The sequence below is a fragment of the Vanellus vanellus genome (assembly GCF_965231255.1).
Source record: "Vanellus vanellus genome assembly, chromosome: 1".
NCBI lineage: Eukaryota > Metazoa > Chordata > Aves > Charadriiformes > Charadriidae > Vanellus > Vanellus vanellus.
This window is the reverse complement of record NC_138905.1, coordinates 45859504-45879714: the sequence shown is the minus strand read 5'-3', so window position 1 is coordinate 45879714 and position 20211 is coordinate 45859504. Positions and strand designations below refer to the sequence as shown.

The 20211-nt window shown below is 36.6% G+C and overlaps 1 protein-coding gene across 1 annotated transcript in view; it reads right to left on the bottom strand.

Moving 5' to 3' along the window:
- The window catches only part of METTL25 (methyltransferase like 25), a gene marked incomplete at its 5' end in the record, with an annotated part of 63180 nt that overhangs the window by 28809 nt on the left and 14160 nt on the right, over window positions 1–20211 (bottom strand). Inside the window, 2 exons of the mRNA XM_082491975.1 lie at window positions 12289–12433; window positions 14494–15126. Coding sequence (XP_082348101.1) covers window positions 12289–12433; window positions 14494–15126 — 778 coding nt within the window. The remainder of the gene's footprint in view (window positions 1–12288; window positions 12434–14493; window positions 15127–20211) is intronic.

Genomic DNA, 20211 nt, shown 5'->3' with positions numbered 1-20211 from the left:
TGAATGACTTCCATCTAGGCAAATCAGAGAAGCAGAGTGCGGATGGAGCTGACAAGCTCAGGCTCAGAAGTAGCTCAGCGAAGAAGCAGCCTGGTCTCCCAGAAGAAAACAGAGTTCATTCTAGTACTACCAACAAACCCAGGGACTGCCATAAAAGCTGAGGTTAGTAGCTGTGACAGGAAATTACAAGAAATTCTCTGTTAACGCTGTATTTAAATATTGCTTTTTAGACCCGTTGCCTAATTCTAGAAAGTTAGCACTAGTCATATTAAAAACCAACAACAGAAATATGAAACTCCAACTCAAACATCCAGTGAATAATACATACAGCATACTTATAGTGTATTAAATTCTATGCCATTACCACTAATATGATGATTCAAAAGACAGCAGTCATTTTCTAAATGCACAAACCAAAATATTTACTAGTAAAAAAACCATTATATTCTGGTACTCAAAACTGTAAATGTAATATTAAAAATCTTACATTTTTGCAAAGTGCTAATTACAAGTATAAACTGGAAAGGAAAATGATCCCTAATTTTTAAGTTAAATTACCTGGAAAAAGAATCTCATCTTTAGTGGCCAACATGGCAAATGTATAAACTCTCTCTAATGCAAAAATAAAATGGAATTATAGGATGCAAAATCCATTAACTTCCCTAAAAATATTTAAGCTAAAGAAATAGTATTTTTATTTAAACTCTTTATATTGTGATCACATATTTCTCTTGATTTTCTTATGTATAAAAATTTATTTTCTTAGACTGGACAATGGAATATACTGCAGTTGCTTTTAATAAACTCCACATAAAAGAGATGAATTTCAACACTGGCAAAGTCTGTTTTATACACTAGACTTGTCTACCTTTTCACTTAGAGAAAACTCCCACTGAAGCCAATTACTGCCTTTTCATACTACCAGACATCTCTCTAAGCACTCAGTTAGCAAGGCGTGACACAAATTTAAAAAAGTAAAAGAATATATATCCTAAATCAGACAAATCCCATTTGCAAAGTAGGAGAAAGAGGTATAATATATGCATAGACACAATATGTAGCTATGCTGATATATCTTATAACGTAACCAGTAACATTAACAGAACTATATTTTATACCTCCTACTTCTAATTCTCCTTATCCCAGTCGTCATTAGCTGGCAAATTTATGTCTTGTCTTAGTGGAAATAGGTCTCCTGTAACAAACCTGAGACATGCCTATGCAAGAACTGTAGGAGTGGATATACCATTATTATAATACATCAGAAGTCTTCTGCATGACATACCCTGTAACATGCAAGTTGGAATTAACACCCAAAGGTCACACTGTACATTCGATTTTTCTTACCAAGGCCTTGAAATTGCAAAACTCAGAGCAGAATAATATGCTTAAAAGGAACCCTGCTGAAGTCATTCAAATGCTAGTTTAGTCTACTTGTATGTTGTAGACTGAAGGATTGGAACACATACAATTGTACATTTTGTTGACATTACACTACAAAGAAGTGTAAAAAGGCAATATTCTAAGACTTATAAAAATCAATCATTGTCACTAAAACTGTGGAAGGTCTATTAAATGACTTTGCGGAAACTCTATTTTACGATGGGAAAAAGTTTTCTGAAGTTCTGTACTTGAAAATGGCCTTTGCTTTCAAAAGAATGCTTTCTCTTTCTCTTATTTCAGTTTGAAAGATTTTTTTCTATTTATTCTCCTTGTCAAATACGACAATGTGTTTATTTGCCTAGTCTGGTATAAAATGCACAATGTAAGAGATTTTATGTTGAAATAATATTTTTTTGTTGTTTCAAAAAAGGTAAATAGACAATTATTTGATACATTATTTTTTTCAAAAGACTATTATTACTTTCCTGCAGATGTTACTGAAATAAGTGGCATATTGAACACGTGTAGTTCATCGTTTTCATGATATTTTGTTTCCAGAGAATCCACATTAGAGTCCTTAATTACTGCTAGAGAAACAGGTATTAGTTCACAACCCATAAGCTCTTTGCTCTTGACAAACAAAGGCTGTCACTATGCACAAGCTCTATTCTTATAGAAAGTCCAGGAAGGAATTACCCTATTCAGACCAGCAGAAAATATACAGCAACGTTGAGCGTCAACGTTATAAATGCTACCATCTAAACAGGAGAGTAAACTTGCTTACCAAGGATAGCTCTAGCTCTCACTATAATTAGTCTTTTTGCACTTGGTCTCATAACAGTCATTATAAAAAAAAAAAGTGTTTTTCTTCTCAGCTGTGTAATTTTTATTATGCTCTAAATAACCTGACTCCATTTCAGAGCATGAAAGTGTTAGGGTATTATTCTGAATCTCCTTGAGAGAGCACAAGCTGTTTAACTGTGTTCTGCACAGTGACAGAAGAAAAATTAACAGATAACTTTCTTAGGTCAGTAATGTAACTGGCACAGGCAAACAAAACAATTTCTTTCAATGGTTATAAAAGTAAAAATAATTCTGTATGTTCTTTTGATAATGGTTTGTATAGATCCCAATTTTTCTTTAACTTTAACGTCAAATCTCTTTGACCTTTTGCAGATATCTGAGTGTCTACAGAATTTCTTATAAATAGATAGTAGTTATAGGACTATCACTGTGATAAAGCTATAAAGGATTGCTCAAGGAAACAAAGCATGGAAGGAAAGCTAAGTGCAGTTCTTAAGACACAGTCCTACTTCATAGAAGGAGCTCATCAGATGAGATACCTAAAATTGATGGATCCCTACAAGAAGTTATAGAAAAACGGAAGTTTTAAACGGCAAAAAATTGCCAGGGCAATGTGGCATTCATCCAAAAACTAAAACCAGGTTGAAATGCCAGAGTGCTGTGTGCAGCTTCTTGATTAAAACCCTTTGGTTCTAGCGATCTGAAAAGCAGGTAATGTATTACCAATACTTATGAAGAGCTCAAGGGAAGGTCCAGGGAGCTTCCAAACAGGAAGCCTCACATTTATATGGAGAGAAAGTATTTTAAATACAGTAATTGGATATATGAGCAAATATAACATATTTGGGAAGAGGCAACGAGACTTTCTTAAAGGGAAGTTATATGTCACAAACATAGTGGAATTTTTTTTGAAGGCTTCAAGTAACACTTAGACAAGAAAGATACAGTGGTTTTCCAAATGGCATTCAACAAGACCATTAGAGAACCTCTCAAAACACAGAACCAGATAAAAAGTATTCCCATGGGTGAGTAATTGACAGAAACAAAGGATGGGAATAAAAGACCATTTTTCACGGAGGACAGAGATCACCAGCAGGGGCCTAAGGAGACTTCTGGTGGAACACATTGTTGATTAAATTCATAAGCGATCTGGAAAAGTTAATGAAGGGTAGGAAAAGTTTGCTGATGATCCTAAGGGTAATAAAAAATAGAGCCATTTCTAATAAAAATTAGATATGAAATGGCATATAAAATTCAACGTAGAGCAAAGTAATTCAAATTAGGAAAAATATTACCTTTAAATATACAATGAATGGCTTTGAACTGAGAGCTGACAATTCAATTAAAAGATTGGTCCAGTACTAAGAAGAGGAAAAAAAATTAAGAATTATTAAGGAAAAAAACCCAGAAAACACTATTGTGCTACTATATAAATCCATGCTGCACCTGAATCTTGAATATTGTGTTTGGATTTGTTATTCTCACCTCTGATAACAAGTAATACCATCCAAAAAGGTGCAGAGAAGAGAAATAGGATTATCACAACTAAGGAACATTTTAATAACAGGATCAAGTAATATGAAAAACTGAAGCTGTAAAAGAGATAATGGGGGAATGAAAAATTAGTAAAATCACGAATGGGATGGAGAAAATAAATAGGGACAGATGTGTACTGGCTTTTACACCCAAATTGAAGAGGTATAAAAAAGAAACTGTTAGCGGCCCTAAAACAATTAAAAGGAAATGCTGCTTCATACAACAAGTACTTGATTTCTTACTGTTGCATGTTATAGATCCTAAAAGTTTGCATACGTTCAAAAGTAATCTGAAGGATTCAAGGACTAAATTACACCAAGGGTTCTTTCATGCAAATATTTAACTTTGTTCCAAGAAGGTCATGACCCAAAACATGCTGGAAGCATGAAAGAGTATTTGGAGGAAGCATTGCTATGTACTTCCTATGATTTGTGCCCTTGTGGCCAAGAAGGCCAATGGCATCCTGGGGTGCATCAAGAAGAGTGTGGCCAGCAGGTCAAGGGAGGTCATCCTTCCCCTCTACTCTGCCTTGGTGAGGCTGCACCTGGAGTACTGTGTCCAGTTCTGGGCTCCCCAGCTCAAGAAGGACAGGGATCTGCTGGAGAGGGCTACCAAGATGATTAGGGGACTGGAACACCTCTCTTATGAAGAAAGACTGAGGGAATTGGGTCTCTTTAGTCTGGAAAAAAGACGGTTGAGGGGGGACCAGATCCATGCTTATAAACACTTAAAGGGTGGGTGCCAGGAGGATGGGGCCAGGCTCTTTTCGGTGGTGCCCAGTGACATGAGGAGGAACTTCTTTACCTTGAGGGTGGTAGAGTACTGGAACAGGCTGCCCAGGGAGGCGGTGGAGTCTCCATCTCTGGAGACATTCAAAACCCGCCTGGACACGTTCCTGTGCAACCTGCTCTAAGATGTCCCTGCTCTGGCAGGGGGGTTGGACTAGATGATCTCCAGAGGTCCCTTCCAACCCTATGATTCTATGATTCTATGATTTAAAACTCTTCTCTACGTGCCTGCTATTGGCCTCTGTGGAAGACAAGATACTGCAACAGAGGAACCTTTGATGTTCACAAACTGCATGATTTCCATGTCTCTGTTATGGAGGCTGAAGCCAGGCTGTATGTTTATTTTGTATGTTCATTCTATTTTGTTACCAAAATATTATTTTATGTAAAAATGACTTAGTCTTCTTTCATATACTGATGCCAAATCTGTCGAAAAAAAGCCTGGATGTAATATAAGCAATGTAGACATTCAAACTATACTCTCAGGTCTACCTATGTAGCAGACAGTGTGAAAGCAAACTAATTCATTAACACATGAAATTGTACTTTGATAGCAAAGCAACGAATTACAGATATTCATTACCTGTAGTAGTGGAGACAGAAAGAAGTTTGCAAAATTCTCAGCTATTTCAAGGACTTAAGAATCTTGAAAAACTCAACTAAACATGTTTCTAATATAACACAATGAAAGTTTGGTGCTTAATTTAAAGTTGGGACTATCTCAGTGGATTTATGCCAACTTAAACTAATCGAAGATTTGTTTCATAGAGTGCTTCAATCATAAAAATAACATGGAAATTATGTCACTCAACCTTTTAATTCTTTAATAAACTCCATTAATATGAATGAAATTACAACAAATCTGTATTCAAAAGTGTTAAGCTTGGATCATAACCAAAGGACAATTATTTATCTTTAGCAATTCTGAAATCCTAGAGGATTCATATTACAAAGTGATACTAAAATCTTGCATGCATTTTCCAGTACTAGAAAAAGACACAGTAATTATTGAGTAAAGATTATTTAAGATGAATAAGTAATTCCAAACAATGATATAAAATTCCTGATAGCATCTTCTGAGATTGTAATTAAATGGAATTAAATGTAATTTTTCCTTCCCCTGGGATCTTTCAGTGGAAAGCAATCTTTATTACCCTCATCAAAATCCTTCACGCACAGCCTACTCTGTCTCCTTGTATACACTTCCAAACTCCATCAAGACAGTAATGAAACACAAATAGCCAAACTGTTTTAGGTCTTCCATGGCATCTGTCTTCCATGACATAGTAATATCTCAGTTTACTTCTAGGATTCCAAAGAAAGGAGAGGAACTACTTAAATTGCCTTTTTTGTTTCATGGGAAAGACTAAATCTTCATTGCCTGAAGACTTCGCAGTCCCTTGAGTTTGTAATTTTCCTAAAAATCCCATCACTAAACGGGATTTTGCTGGGAGGAGTGAGGCACAGGGGGGAAGAAAAATGTTCTTCCATTTCAGGAAATAGAACCAGTTGTCATCAAAATAATTTTCAAGACCCAAACCTAGGATATGCGTTAGGTACTGCGCATTACAGAAACCTTGGCTTTCTCAATTACAATCTCTTACTGCGTACACAAACAAAATTATAAATCAAAGATAGTTTCATGTTTTAATATATTTTTGCTACATTTATTAATGAAAAATACTTCAATAACTTAAATAGGTAATGCTGTCATTTAACATCTGTAAAACTTACCTAGTTATTATTTTTTCAAGCTTCATATTTTTTTCAGGATCAATTTTGATGGGAAACATCTGGGGTTTAGTGACTAGTTAGCTCTGTCACAAATTCATGGAAATGTGCCCTGTGCAGCAATATCCAAAGATGCCTTGGGAAGGAAATCAAGCTTTTTGATCTTTTGCTTGGAAGTGTTTTCCTGTGTTGCTATAGTATCAGTGATAGCTATTTTAAGACATTAGCTGTGGAATATCTTTGAAAATACCTAGGCAACATATAAATCATCTGTACTCTAATACTTCTAAAACAGTGACTAATCTTTCCATATTTCAGTGGAACCTAAGTGATATGAAGCCATTACGTTTGTGTAAGGAATCCTTTCAAAAACTCAGTTTTGAAGTTTTTGTCCGCTGAATCCACCTCATTCAAAGCCTCTTCAGTTTTCACAAATGTGATAAAATTCTCTACGTGAATTGTGACTACCCTTTCCATTCTATTCAGTTCCCTTAATTATATTCACCAGCTTTTAAAATTTAGAGCCTAACAAATGTAGCTGCAGCTTATATTTACCTAACTTGAGAATCTAAGACTCCTCTGCAAAAGGTTTGCTGACTTCATCCCGAGTGCCTTATCAACAAGCTACTCTACACAGCTTCCAGGACAGCCCTAGAACTCCTCTGCCCAGCATCTATCTTCTTCTTCCTAGCGCATGATATAGAGACCTAGAGCATGATAGAGACCTGATATTGGAAATCCTTAAAAAAGCTGGAGTTCAAAATTTGCAGTACTCAAGCTAACCTCAGAAGGGGTTTCTATCAGAGAGCTATCATTGAAACTACCTACACAGCTACACCTACGTCTTATTTCAAATTATGAAATACTTACAAATGTAGCTCCTTAGCAATAGTAATGTTCATGTGTTTTTTTCTCAAATCAGAGGATACCATTATTGAAGAATTTCACTGTTTTCTAGACTGGTGCGGATGGGTTTTTTTGGTACAGAGGATGGAAGGAAGAGAATCAGAACACAGAAATACATCAATTCCTTTTTAAGGAAATTCAAGTCTTTTTGAAAAGATCTTAAATTTGCAGTTACTGTCTTTTAAGGGATAATCATATTCCAGCTGGTACATTGCCCCAGAAATGTATTAACTGAATGTAAAATAAAACAGCTCCCTAAAATCCTAAGAATAGCTCCTGAACAGAGGCACAGAATTCGTTTTAACCTAAAAATCATTAGCAAACTGTTTTTTTTCCAGAAAAACTGCTATAATAGCTCACTATGTAAATAGGTTTATGTAAAAAGTCTCTAATAAATAGTAAAATCCTTACTACTCTGATGTAATTGACTATCTGATGCAGTAACAGTGAAGAAAATCCCCAAAGGAATCAATTATACTAATGGCTAAGTGCATTTTATCCATAGAAGAATCTCTGTATAAACAGCCAATTCTCCTTAGAGAAAGCCAAAGTAAAACTACTTAAAATTTTCCAAGAGCTGTCATAATATTCCTTATTAACTGAAATATAGTATTTGGTACTGCTCATAATATCAATGAAATTTAAAGACAGGTGTTAAAAGTCACTGGCTTCAACTTTTTTTAATTGAATTGAAATTTGACATTATACAGTACCTCTTGGTTGTTGTAGTTACTAATAAATCAAAACAAAGCCTTTCATGATCTTAAGAGTTAAAAATTATTGGAGTCCCATTACAAAAATTTCCAGATTAATTTAGTTTATTTATAGACACATAGAAGGGCACTGTATACTGATTACTATATTCAAGACTGTGACTACTGACTACTTTCATGAGAAATGCTCCCAAGTATTCACAGCGGGTCCAATAGCAAACTGAATCAGGCAATCTTGCAATATCATTACTATTTTTAGAATATATGAGAAATATAAGGCATTATTCCTCGTAGTCAGCTCTTTAGAGACAAAAAAAAACCCAAACTTGCGATAACCAAGGTAATTCAATAGCCTGCCAAAAATAGCATAGTAACATTTTGTTGATATTCTGTCAACTCACCACCTCAGACTTATAAACACTATGTTAGGCAACAAAACAGGTAAAAATTCTTCCTGTGAATATCAGTTAATGCCAGGTAACATGAAGTGAAAAAGCAATTTTTCACTGGCCTCAAGCAAGACTGATCTTGGTATTAAATAAAACTTAACTGCCAAACAACATACAGCCCAGCCATCTCAAGTTATGGCAACCATCAGTCCACAGCAGCTTTTTTGTGAGCTAGCACATCTGCTTCAACTAGGCTTATGAGAACAACCATCTGCATTTACATTAAAGAAGCAGAGAAGATGGAAAATGTGCCACATTGGGGGAAAGAGCTTTGAGGTGAACTTGCCACAACCTCGTCCTTAAGGGTGAGCACATCAAGAAAATAAAAAACCTTTTAAACTGGGCAATAAGATAATACAAAATAGATCAATGAAATTTAAAAAACACATTTTCAAGAACTTGGAAGCCTCGAAGCTACTAAGTCAAGATAAAATAAGTATAAATTGCTTTATAACAGAAGTGGCGACTGTGGCCTTGCAGGCAAGCCCTTGCTTACTGGACTGATTTCAAACAAATCAGTGATTTCCTGTGTTGCAGCAAATTCTGCATAATTCTCTCTGCTTCTAAGGAAGATCTTCTATCCATCATCACAGAGACCTAGCTCTAAGTCTGCATGCCAGTACTCTAGTCTCTCCACATAAGGCTTCTACAGGGCTCTGCAATCTCTGGTTGATGCCTAGATTAGCCAGTAGTTTCCCTGAGTTTAGTGTCAGAGCCTGGGTGAGTGGAGGACTACCTACAGGAGAGATTATATTGGCCCAGGGACCATACGAGCAATCTGGAAATGCGCAAATGTATGTGACCTGATAAGACGGACTTCAGGAAGCTGAGGAAACTGGCTGGTGTCACACGAAGGCCACACTCTATCATCTTTGAAAGGTCACATCCATCAAGGGAACTTCTTGATAACAGGAAAAAGGCAAATATCACATCCATCTGCAGCCTAACCTCAGTTCTCAATAAGCTTATAGAGCAAATTTTCCCGGAAACCATGTCTAGGTCACGAAGAACAAGAAGATTGACAATAGCTGACAGGAATTTACCAGGAACTGGCAAACTTCATTGCTTTTTGTGATGAAGTGACTGGCTCGGTGAACTAGGGGAGAGCACAGTCACAGTTTACCTTGACTTCAGTGAGGCTTTCAGCAAGGTTTCCTTGGTATCTTTATAGACAAATTGGAAAGATATGACTCAGACAGGTGGACTTTAAGGTTGGTAGAAAACTGGTAGGACTTTAAAGCTTAACAGTGAAGCCTGCAGGTTAAGGCATGTGATTATTCCCCCTTTTTAGCACTTGTGAGAGTGAGAGTACCTGGAGTGCTTTTTTGGGCTCTCCAGCTCTCCACACTGACTTACTGGAATGAGTTCAGTGGTGGCAAGAGGACTACAGGGCTGCAGAGAAGGTCAAAGAGAGATCTAACTGCCGTCTTTGACTACTTAAAGGAAAGGGAACAGAAAAGATTAAGCTGGACTCTCCTGGAGGTGCACAATGAAAAGAATAGATACAGCTCCAAATTCTGAATAATTACAAGGAAAAAAATGGTGTGGTGAGGGAAAACATTGGAATGGGATGCTGAATCACTGCCCTTGGAGATATTCAAAACAAGGCCCTGAACAGCCTGGTCTAAGTTGGCCCCGACTTGTGCAGTGATTTGGACCAGATGACCCCCAGAGGCTACTTCCAAGCTAAATTATGTCATCACAATTCTATGATTTGGTCCATTTTGGAAGCAGTACCGAAATTCACTTGCCTCAAATGGCTGCAAGAGGAATTAGTTTATTTCTTGCACAGAGTGAATTGTTGGATCCATACCATCTGGTTAGTTACTGAGTCCCCTGGAATCCTCTAGAATGCTTTGCCAGTTTGAAATCCATGCATAGGAAGTGTAGGCACAAGCTATTGTCCTAATTCTTTCCCAGTTTCCCTTTGAAGAAATTTTATCCCTTAGATATTGTTGTTGGTCCTTGTGCCCTTACCCTTCCACTGCGTATTTATGAACAAGCCATATAATAGATGACTGTACCAGGGGAATATGACAACAGCATTATAGATTTTAGAATATATACCCTCATAGTAATAGTAAAAAGATACCAGTTTTTTGAGCATCACCGGAACTACTGATATGTTCTTTCCCAAAAAAAGAATATTGCAATTTCCTTTTATTCTGCCTAAAGATTCTTTGAGAGTAATTTTTATGCTTCAAGCTGAGAAAAATCAAACAGGCAGAATTTCCAATGTGCAATTTGGTTTCATTTCCACACTGCTATGAAACTGCAGTATCTCTTACCACTGTACATCTGTTTGTTTGAACTTAGAATAGGTTATCACATCTGATCCTTTGGTGGTGTCTAAGGAACAGTGATTTAGTAAAGCTTTATGCACTGGTTTGGAAAAAGTAATCCTACAGCTAGAACAGGAAGTAGTAGCCTCTTTGCAATAACAAGAAACAACCAAACAATTCAGACACCCAACTTACTAAGTGCCTGAAAAGTTCATCATTTTTTAAAACCCTGATGTAAACAAGAATTGTATGGTTTTTACTAATCACACTTGGTGAATATTCCTTTAACTTAGGAATTTTGATCGTATCTTCTTTTTCTTTGTTTTTGGGGATCATTTGAAGTATCGTGAAATACGTGAAACTAATACATTGCAAAACCTCTTAAAACTGTTTCAGAGCAAGATAAAAACAACATTAAAAGATCATTAAAACAAGCCAGAGCTAGCATGTGTCGTGGTCAATCTGGAGTAGCGCCTTAGCTGCCTGAGCAGCCAACTGTTAAAGAGTAGCAGCTGGGTTCCACCTGCCTTTCTGTCCGTGAAGTTCCCTGAAAGAGCTGAAATAAACTTTGCCAATCCACCTTTCTCTCAAACTTGGCTGATATGGTGATCAGGTTCTAGGACTTTGGCAGATGGTCATTTAGATAGCTCAGCTACATAACATCTGTCCCAGGAAAGCCAGCTATTTAGCGTTTTTCATTATGCTTTAAAAATAAATGAGCTAAATAGAAATGAGTATGTTAATGAACGTGTAAGTCCGCACACTACACAAAAAAAGTAGCAGGAGATGCTGCAGAAAATGCTAGGGAAAACACAGCATTTGGCTGTTGAAATAGAAAACAACAGTTTTTAGCTGTAGTCTAAATCTTTTGTTATTATTTTATTTTATACTAGATCACTTTGAAGTTGATACACAGGCAGTATTAGATCAAACAATAGCATTTTGTAAACACTAGACATCAGAAAGAGCATGAGCTTTCCATGGTAAACTCAACAACCCAGCACTATCCATTCACTCCATTTGTGCAAAGAAAATTTGTGTTGTTTGAAGGCTGTACAGAAAGGCAAAGAATTTACCTTGAAGCAAAGATGCCAGCTTTCTATCAAAAATGGCAAAACCACACATTTGAAGGAAAATTTGCCTGTAGTGTGAATCCCCAAATAATTTTCAGGTTTTCTCCCCAAGAAAAACTGTTATATATATACTGTTCCATAACATTCTAAACTGGCAATGCCCCAGAGCACAGCACTCAGATGAGTGTTTTTTAGAGTAATAACTAAAATTACAAAGACTTAATTCTGATCATAGTTGTACATGTACCACTCAACTTAAATGGATGTTGCACGCAGACAGCCAAGGGCAAAATCTGGTACAAAATATTTCAAAAGGATGAAAACATATTGGACCAAAGAAGCCTCCACATTTTACAAGTGAAGTAATGGAATAAAACCAGCTGTATTTGTAACCACATAAAAACATTCTGCATTAATGTCCTTAATTTCAGTAAGAATATTAGGAATATTGGCACAAGAGAAAAGCTACAGGGCATCCGGGAGTGAATGACCCAAATAATGTAATTATAACCAGTACTAAATAAGCCACTGGAAAGGAACAAACACAAGGAGGTTATTAATTAAAAGGTATAATATTCTCAACATGCAAACTGGCAGCCACAAGTTAAGCTCAGAAGAATTACCTTCTTCGTTTTCAAACTGTTCTGATAACAGATGGTAGCAGCAGCCGACACTGCAAACTGCTTTGATTTCAGGCTTGGCAGTAAAAATTCGTAGTGTATTTGCAGCGAGATTGCCACATGTATGTAGACCCACCAGCATACAGTCCTAAGAAGAATAAAAGATAAAAAAAAGCAACAATAAAGTATCTCCCTCTTCAACTGAAAGAGCACAAATAACAAAAACAAATTCCAAAACCCAATCATGCTGCAAATGGTTATTGAGCTGTAAGGTTTAAATACACAACTCCATGAGGACTCCTGCTGTTCTGTTCTAGAATTTTTCATTGCATAATAAAAGCTCTTCAGCACTAAGAAAACATGGTGCATTGCCCCTGTGGAGAGACAGATGGCCCATTGCTTTGTTCAGGTGAGGAACTATGCATTTCTGCACTCTACCTTCACCAGCCATAAGGAAGCAGAAGTTCAAGACTATGAATAGCAGCTGGTTTACCTGCATGGAAGGAAATATCTACTTGTTGACTGGACACGGGCTATTTTCTCTTGTCTTTCCTAATTTTCTTGTTATTGTTATTACCATCACTGCTACCTTCTTTTCTTACTTCAGATTTACTGCTGTAAATCTGGCTGGACCGATCTATGGCATTTCTGCTACTTTAAATTACTGAAATCAAAACAATTTCCTAAATACAATTTGAAGAGCAGGCTTTGTTATTTCCAAAACTGTAGGACTGTCACAGTTTTGCAACGTGCCTACTACTACTATTCAACAACAAACAGGCATTTTCCTCCATGGCACAAAGTAAAAACTTCAGCCTCAGATGGTCTGTACTGTCCATTCTATTTCCTGCTTTCTTTTTCCTCAATTTCCCTTTTCCCTCTATTTCTCCATCCTAATTATCCCTCTTCTCACCATTCATAACAAGATTTTTCCCTTGGAGCATTATTAGTTGGAATCTACATGGCAAACATGGTGTTGCTTTGAATTTCAGCCTTATTTATTAACGAGGTTATCAACAAGAAATCAGCCCCGGGGCATTCAGTTGTGATACCTTTCTACAATCATTTTGACTTTACATGCACATCTATTTTTGTTGCTCTCTATGATGGCACATTTTAAATTATTTTAATTGCACACATTCATCACATCTAGTGTGCAGTTCAGTTATTACTATTTTTTAACACAATGAAGCTTTTACCCTTTCTGACAGTAATGTTTTGGGTTTTTTTAATGAAGACAATAGGATTTCTTCTACCTTCTACATCATACAAATTACATACTAAGAGGGTACAAAATCCAACTGTGCAAATGTAAAGGCATCATCAACCCTGCTGCTTGAGGTGTCTTTTGCAGACAGACATGAGCTTGCTCCACACATTTTCACTCAGCAGTACTTATTAGCTCAAGTTATAGGACCATCAGCACAAACCTATGGTGTCAGTCAGAGATGAATTACACCCCTGAATATAATAGTTCAGTTACTATTGAACACAGACAAGTTTTCATCCTTCCATAAAAGACTGAACATTTCTACCCAATCAATGTACGTTAGCTCAGGCACCCATACAGCTGCTACACTCGTGTCACTGCCTTTGGGAAACTGAGCTTGGGCTTGTTTCTGTAGACACAATCCCTGTCAGCTAGTAAATTACTAAATGAACTTAAAATAACTATGAAAAGTCAAAATACAAAAACATTATCTGCAAATAAGGCTCTTTAAAAACTTTATGTTGAGTATTATACACAATAAATTCTCCCGTGCCTTCAGAGTTTAATTGAAATTACAAAAATATAAAACTTAAAAAATAAGAAATTTCAGGCAAACTGAAATTCCAGTGCTTAATATATCCATCTATCTGGTAAATATAACTCTTTTTGTAATAATTAGATGTTATCTATAACCACAATTGAAAAATACCTGCATGTGTTAATATGTATGTCATTAATTTGGACAGCTGATTATTATCTACCCCATAAATTCAAAAGGCTGCTTTACATATTCAAAATAATCCCAACACATATATGAAAATAGAAAATCAACCTGTATCTGCTAGACATACTTCTGCTAGTTCGCTGAAAAACATTATTAGACCAGAATATTCATTTACACTGATAGCACTCTATGTACACTCAGCAAACATTATGTATGTATAAAAATGGCAATATAAAGACAATGGTCAATCTACATCAAATACTTGTAAAATAACCTCCAGATCTGTTATGATGTCACTGAGTTCTGTTTCTGCAGTGATGCAAGAGGTCAATGGAAAATACAGGTTTGATTCACTCGATTTGCTCGCTTTAGCCTTGAGAGATGCCATTTTTCTTTGTGCCTTTTCCTCTTCACAGAGTTCCCTACAGTTACACTGAGACGAAGAAAAAATTTCTACCGCATCAGCAGGCAGAACATTTAGAATAGCAAGAACCTCTTCAGAAAGTTCGCTCTCATCAGACTGTGTCCGAGCCATCAAATCAACTTCAGTTGGTTTGCTGGTTTCAGATGCAGCTATTTCTGTGAAACCACAAGAAGGAACTGAATCTTGGATAGCCACTTGGTCCTGACGTTGAAGACTGCTGGTTTTATTTAAGAGTTTTTCATTGGTTGCTTTACAATTAATTTCACTTTGCACTGGCCTGTCATTTGCCTTTTCCAACCTCTGGCTTTCAGCGTTTGCTCTTGCTCGACTCTGATAGGCTCTCCAGTGTTTCTTCAATTTTCTGTTCCTTTCATGAGCACCATTAGTGTTGGTGTTTGAGGAGTCAATTCCATAAACTTCTAAGTTATATTGCATGGACAAAAACGAGCTCAGGTAGCCTTTTCCAGAACCTATATCAATCACCTAGACAGTGGGAAAAAAAATAAATTGCTATATTAAAGAGAAACAAGATACATTTCAATCAAATGCAAAATAATTCCCTAAAAATTTAAGCATGGATTTAATGATTACCTTATCAGTTATCCCTTCTAATACACTTAGTTCATTTGCTTTGTTGATCCACTTTCTGACTTTAAAACACAGAATTAAGTCATAACTGATTTGCTTCAGAAAACAGACACTGCAATGCTTAAGCAATGCACATGTCCTGACTCTTCTGGGAAAGACTTTGAGTATATTTTTGACACTGAACTTCCTTCTGTTAAAGAAAATAACCATAAAACACTAACAACACAACCTGCTCTCGCTAAGCTGGGTCAGGACACAGAGTTAGCAAAGAAAGCGTTCACAGTATTTAGCTTCAGACACCTAACTGAGGAGTCTACTACCGTGAGGTATACAGAAATAAGCATCTTCAGATTTGGTGCCTAACTTAATCACTTCAGATGTGAGACAGGTGATATTAATGCACCCCTTTATGTCCAAATGCTTAACATACGGATGCCTTTGTAATAAAACAAAGGGGTTCCCATGTCACGTGTGCTTTCCACTTCCTGTTCTGGAAGAAGGAGTGAATAGAAGGGACAACTAGCTGAAAGCTTAGTTTACCTCACAGCTGATAGCACGTGCTACTTTGGTGACTGATACTACACAGGAAGGAAAACACTGCACAGAGTAGTGGTAGAAACAAGGGTAACCTGAGAACTTTTAACTACATAATCACAGCTCTCCTATGAAGACAGGCTGAGAGAGTTGGGGTTGTTCAGCCTGGAGAAGAGAAGTCTCCGGGGAAACCTTATAGAAGCTTTCCAGTATCTGAAGGGGACCTACAGGAAAGCAGGAGAGGGACTTTATACAAGGGCATGTAGTGATAGGATGAGGGGTAATGGCTTCACACTGGAAGTTGGTAGATTTAGACCAGATATTAGGAAGAAATTCTTCACTATGAGGGTGGTGAGGCACTGGAACAAATTGCCCAGGGAAGCTGTGGATGCACCATCCCTGGAAGTGTTCAAGGCCAGGCTGGATGGGGCTTTGAGCAATCTGGTCTAGTGGGAGTTGTCCCTGCCCATGGCAGGGGGGTTGAAACTAGATGATCTTTAAGGTCCCTTCTAACCCAAACCATTCTATGATTCTATGCTTCTATGTGTGTTTTAATTTGTAATAAATATATAACAAAATATTTTACAAGAATAGGCAGAGTGACATTTCTCTAAGGAAAGAAAATGACAATGTTCGCTTCTGTTCAGGTATCTACCAAAAATTATATTGACTAGATATAATGGCTTCTTTGTAGATGCTCCTGAAAGTGTTTAATTCAAGAACACCTATGTCTTGTTCTTGGTCTGCCACAGATTCACAAGAAAGCTTACACTGGTATTTGCAAATCCAAATAGCAGCACACACTACACATATCCATCTAAAACTCAACTCTACCAGGTAAGAATACTCAGAACAGCAATACTCTTACTGAAATGAAAAAGAAAGATTTATTCATTATTCTAAGAAAGCTAAATACTTGTACAGCGATGGAATTAGAAAGAAAAATTTGAACCAATGTCACTAGAGACTACGTAAAACAGTGGAGACTACACATGATTAGGTAAAAATTGTTTACGCAGGCTGCACATGGCTTTCTCATCTCTCATCTGCACTCTTCATGTGATATTGCTGCATATTTGCTATCTAGGTACACTATAATCCTCAAATTTCTTGAATGAATTCTGTACAGGAATGGATTTAGTGAAATAGAATTTATATAATCTAAGCATACTTTTTGAAAATGTCATTTATTTGTTACACATCACCAACGTTCTCCTAGATTATTTAAAAGTGAAACAAAGAAATTTCCCAAGGAATAATTTTACTCACTGTTTTATGTCACGGATATTACTACTATGCAGAATATGCACACTGCCACTTCTACAAGGTTTTTAATTATTTCTGTGAAAGGCAGCATTTGGACACAAAGTCAGCTAGTGAATTATTCCTAACTCCTACGTGTGACCTCTAGTGGCTGTAAAGACAAACTGCTGTTTGGGTAAGGCTTTAGTTGTTTCCAAGTAAAAAGAAAACAGTGATATATTGTTAAATTAGCACTGGGAGAATAGTTTTAAAACAAAAGGAAAATTTGACTAAAAATAAGTAGGCAATGATCTTGTGCTAAACAAATAGATTGCATTAAATTAATCCCTGATTTACCTTCCCTTGATTACATAAGGAAAGGTAATCAGCAATCAATAGCATATCTGCCAAGCATGAACCTTTAAAATGAAATTTCCATGATATAATGAACTCCAAAGGTCTTGTCCACAGTGAGTTGGGTACTATGTTTAAACACTGTTTCTGGCACGGAGCAATCAAGAACTCTGTTTCCAGAAGCATTCCAACATTTCCCAGCACCAAATCAGAAATTTAATGGATGCTGAATGCAGAATTATATCATACTTACATTATACATTGCAACTCTTGTTGCACATGCTGCAATTTCCAAGGAAAACTTTCACAAGTACATTAAAGAAAACAAATGTGCATTTAAGCAAAGAGGAATCATCACTGGATTCTTTTCAGAGTTTAATCAAGAACTTCTTTATAAAATAAAGTTCCACTTGCACAATAGGAACAATGCTTAAAAGGGGCAGTAAACAACTGAAAAAAAACCTTTAGTTAGTGTGCTTTAATGTTTTAATTCAAATCATTAACCTAGAAGTGATTACAGTAGTAATAAAATTTTTGCTTTTATTCTCATTTTACCATTTCTTATACTACATTATAAAATACCACGAGAGAGCAATATCCTCTACCACCCATTATACATCATGGGTATGGAGGTGAAATGGAGGGCATTTTTCAAGCCCTCAGTGATCTGTGATATCTGAAACAAACACCCTGAGGACATGTGTTGTTGTAAAACATGTGTTGTGTTTTCATAGCTCTAGATTTTTTAATTAAATGCTGCATATATTTTGTTTTGTGAGAAGGATAGAAAAAAATCAATAAGGAAAAAACTCTCCTAAAACTTTACAATTCCTATATTTTTTTTAAGTTGAAAGGTAACCAAAACAAAAGGAGTTGCTTTTTAATAACTGAGAAGGAGGCTTTTCTTTTTTTTTTTTTTTTTTTAATGTAACTGGAAAGCTCTTTTCATATATTAGGGATTTGTAACTTTGCACAAATAAATTGTGTTACAGTGTATGACTAAAATGGAAAAAAGTTAATATAGAGCAGTCGGCATTTCATATTCAGTGATATACTGCAATAATATTTTTCATTAAATGTTACAATTTTTTCAAAAAAATAAACAGAAAATAATCCTTTGTATAAAGATACTCCAAGCCATCTGATAAAAGTGCATAATCACTGGATGAAATTGCAGCATATTGACAGATACTTAATAATGATTGGTTTGAGATTTTATTAGTAACCAGCCACATCGGGACTTAGGTTAGGTCATTAAGGTGGCTCTACTTTTTTACTCTCTGAACATGGGTTTTCCTTTCCTTTCATTCCTGAATCTCACAGGAGCAATTTAAAATCTAAATCAAAATGCTATATGAAACACCACCTCCAAGCAAATGCAGAGAATGTTTAGTATTGCATTATAAGCAAACTGTACTCTCGTATAGCTTTTTCAGTATGTGAAAGTCTTCAATGCTTGTCAACGAATACTTGCCTGAAACAAAATGTAAGCAAGGCAAAAAACATGCTAACGATAGAAGAAATGACTTTTACATATCTGCTGCTACTGTATTTCTATTCTTTACAGAGCACATCTACTTCGTGGCTGTTGAAGGTGCCCACACTTGTCACTGTGGCTGGCTCTTGAAAGAGCTGCTGGAGAGATCGCCTTCCATCGCTGTAAGCGATCACAGATGCTCACAAATTGATTGCGCCTCATCCAGTAATATTTGGCCTTAATTGCAGCTCTCTATTTACTTGGTAATCCCAGTTGTAAGGAGGGGACTGCCTAAAACTTTGCCTTTGTCAGTCATTCCTCACAAAACAGATGGTCAGGATTCAGAGTTTTGATCTCTGTTTCCAAGGATGCCACAGGCCTGACCCAAACCTGTCAAGAGCACTGCATCATTTACATTCTCAAAATTAAACACAGTCTGAGCCAAATAACTTCCTAATCAAAGTTCAGCTTCAGCAACTCAGAGCTGAATCCAAGTTTTGTGGCCTGCACTTCAGTCTATGGTGGCCGCAGCAGCACCTCGGGATGCTGCAGGTACATCTCTGCCACTAAACTGAACAGAGCACATCTGTGTGCTCTACCTCCGGCACAAGACTGGCCACACTGTTAATTTTTAGCAACCCAACCCATGTAGGTACGAAGTAGGCCAACTATCACTCTCCCATTACAACAGCCAGGCACAATATGGGGAACAAGATATGCCAGAGACCATAGTAAGACAGACGTGGCCTGCCCAACTGCAGCTGTCTCTTCCCCCTTACCCGCGTCTGATACATTAATTTTAAACCATACTCGGACATATTTAGTTAGGGGGAAAAAAAGGCTCAGACGGAATACCTTCAGCATAAAAACTGGGCAGATACCTAATTAATGTTTGGTTTTAAACAAACATAGTTTGTTCTCCACACATCTTTGTGGGAATGAATATTGTGCTGGAGGACATCAGTCTCCATTTACACTTACAGCCTCTTGTACTTCTGTACAAGTGCTTGGATGTAGAAAGGAATCAAATGCAGTGTCCGGAGCCAGTAGCCATCTACAGTTTAAAGAGAGGATGAAGCTACATTAGCCAGTTACTAGCATTACAGAGATTAAAATGTTTAAATCAATTCAGTTCACCCAGATGCATAAAAATTTAGTCTTACCACAACAAAGGTCTAAGGCATGGACCCTAACAGAAAGTTTAACATTGAAAAAGCTCTGAGAAAAATTACATGTATGTAAACAAAGGAAATGGTATTGGTGTACTTTTGTCTAATAGAATGTGAAATATGGTACTTAAAAAAGTCAAGTATTGGGATGTTTGTGATCAATACGTAAACATCTACAAGGTTTTAATGCAACAGTGATCTACT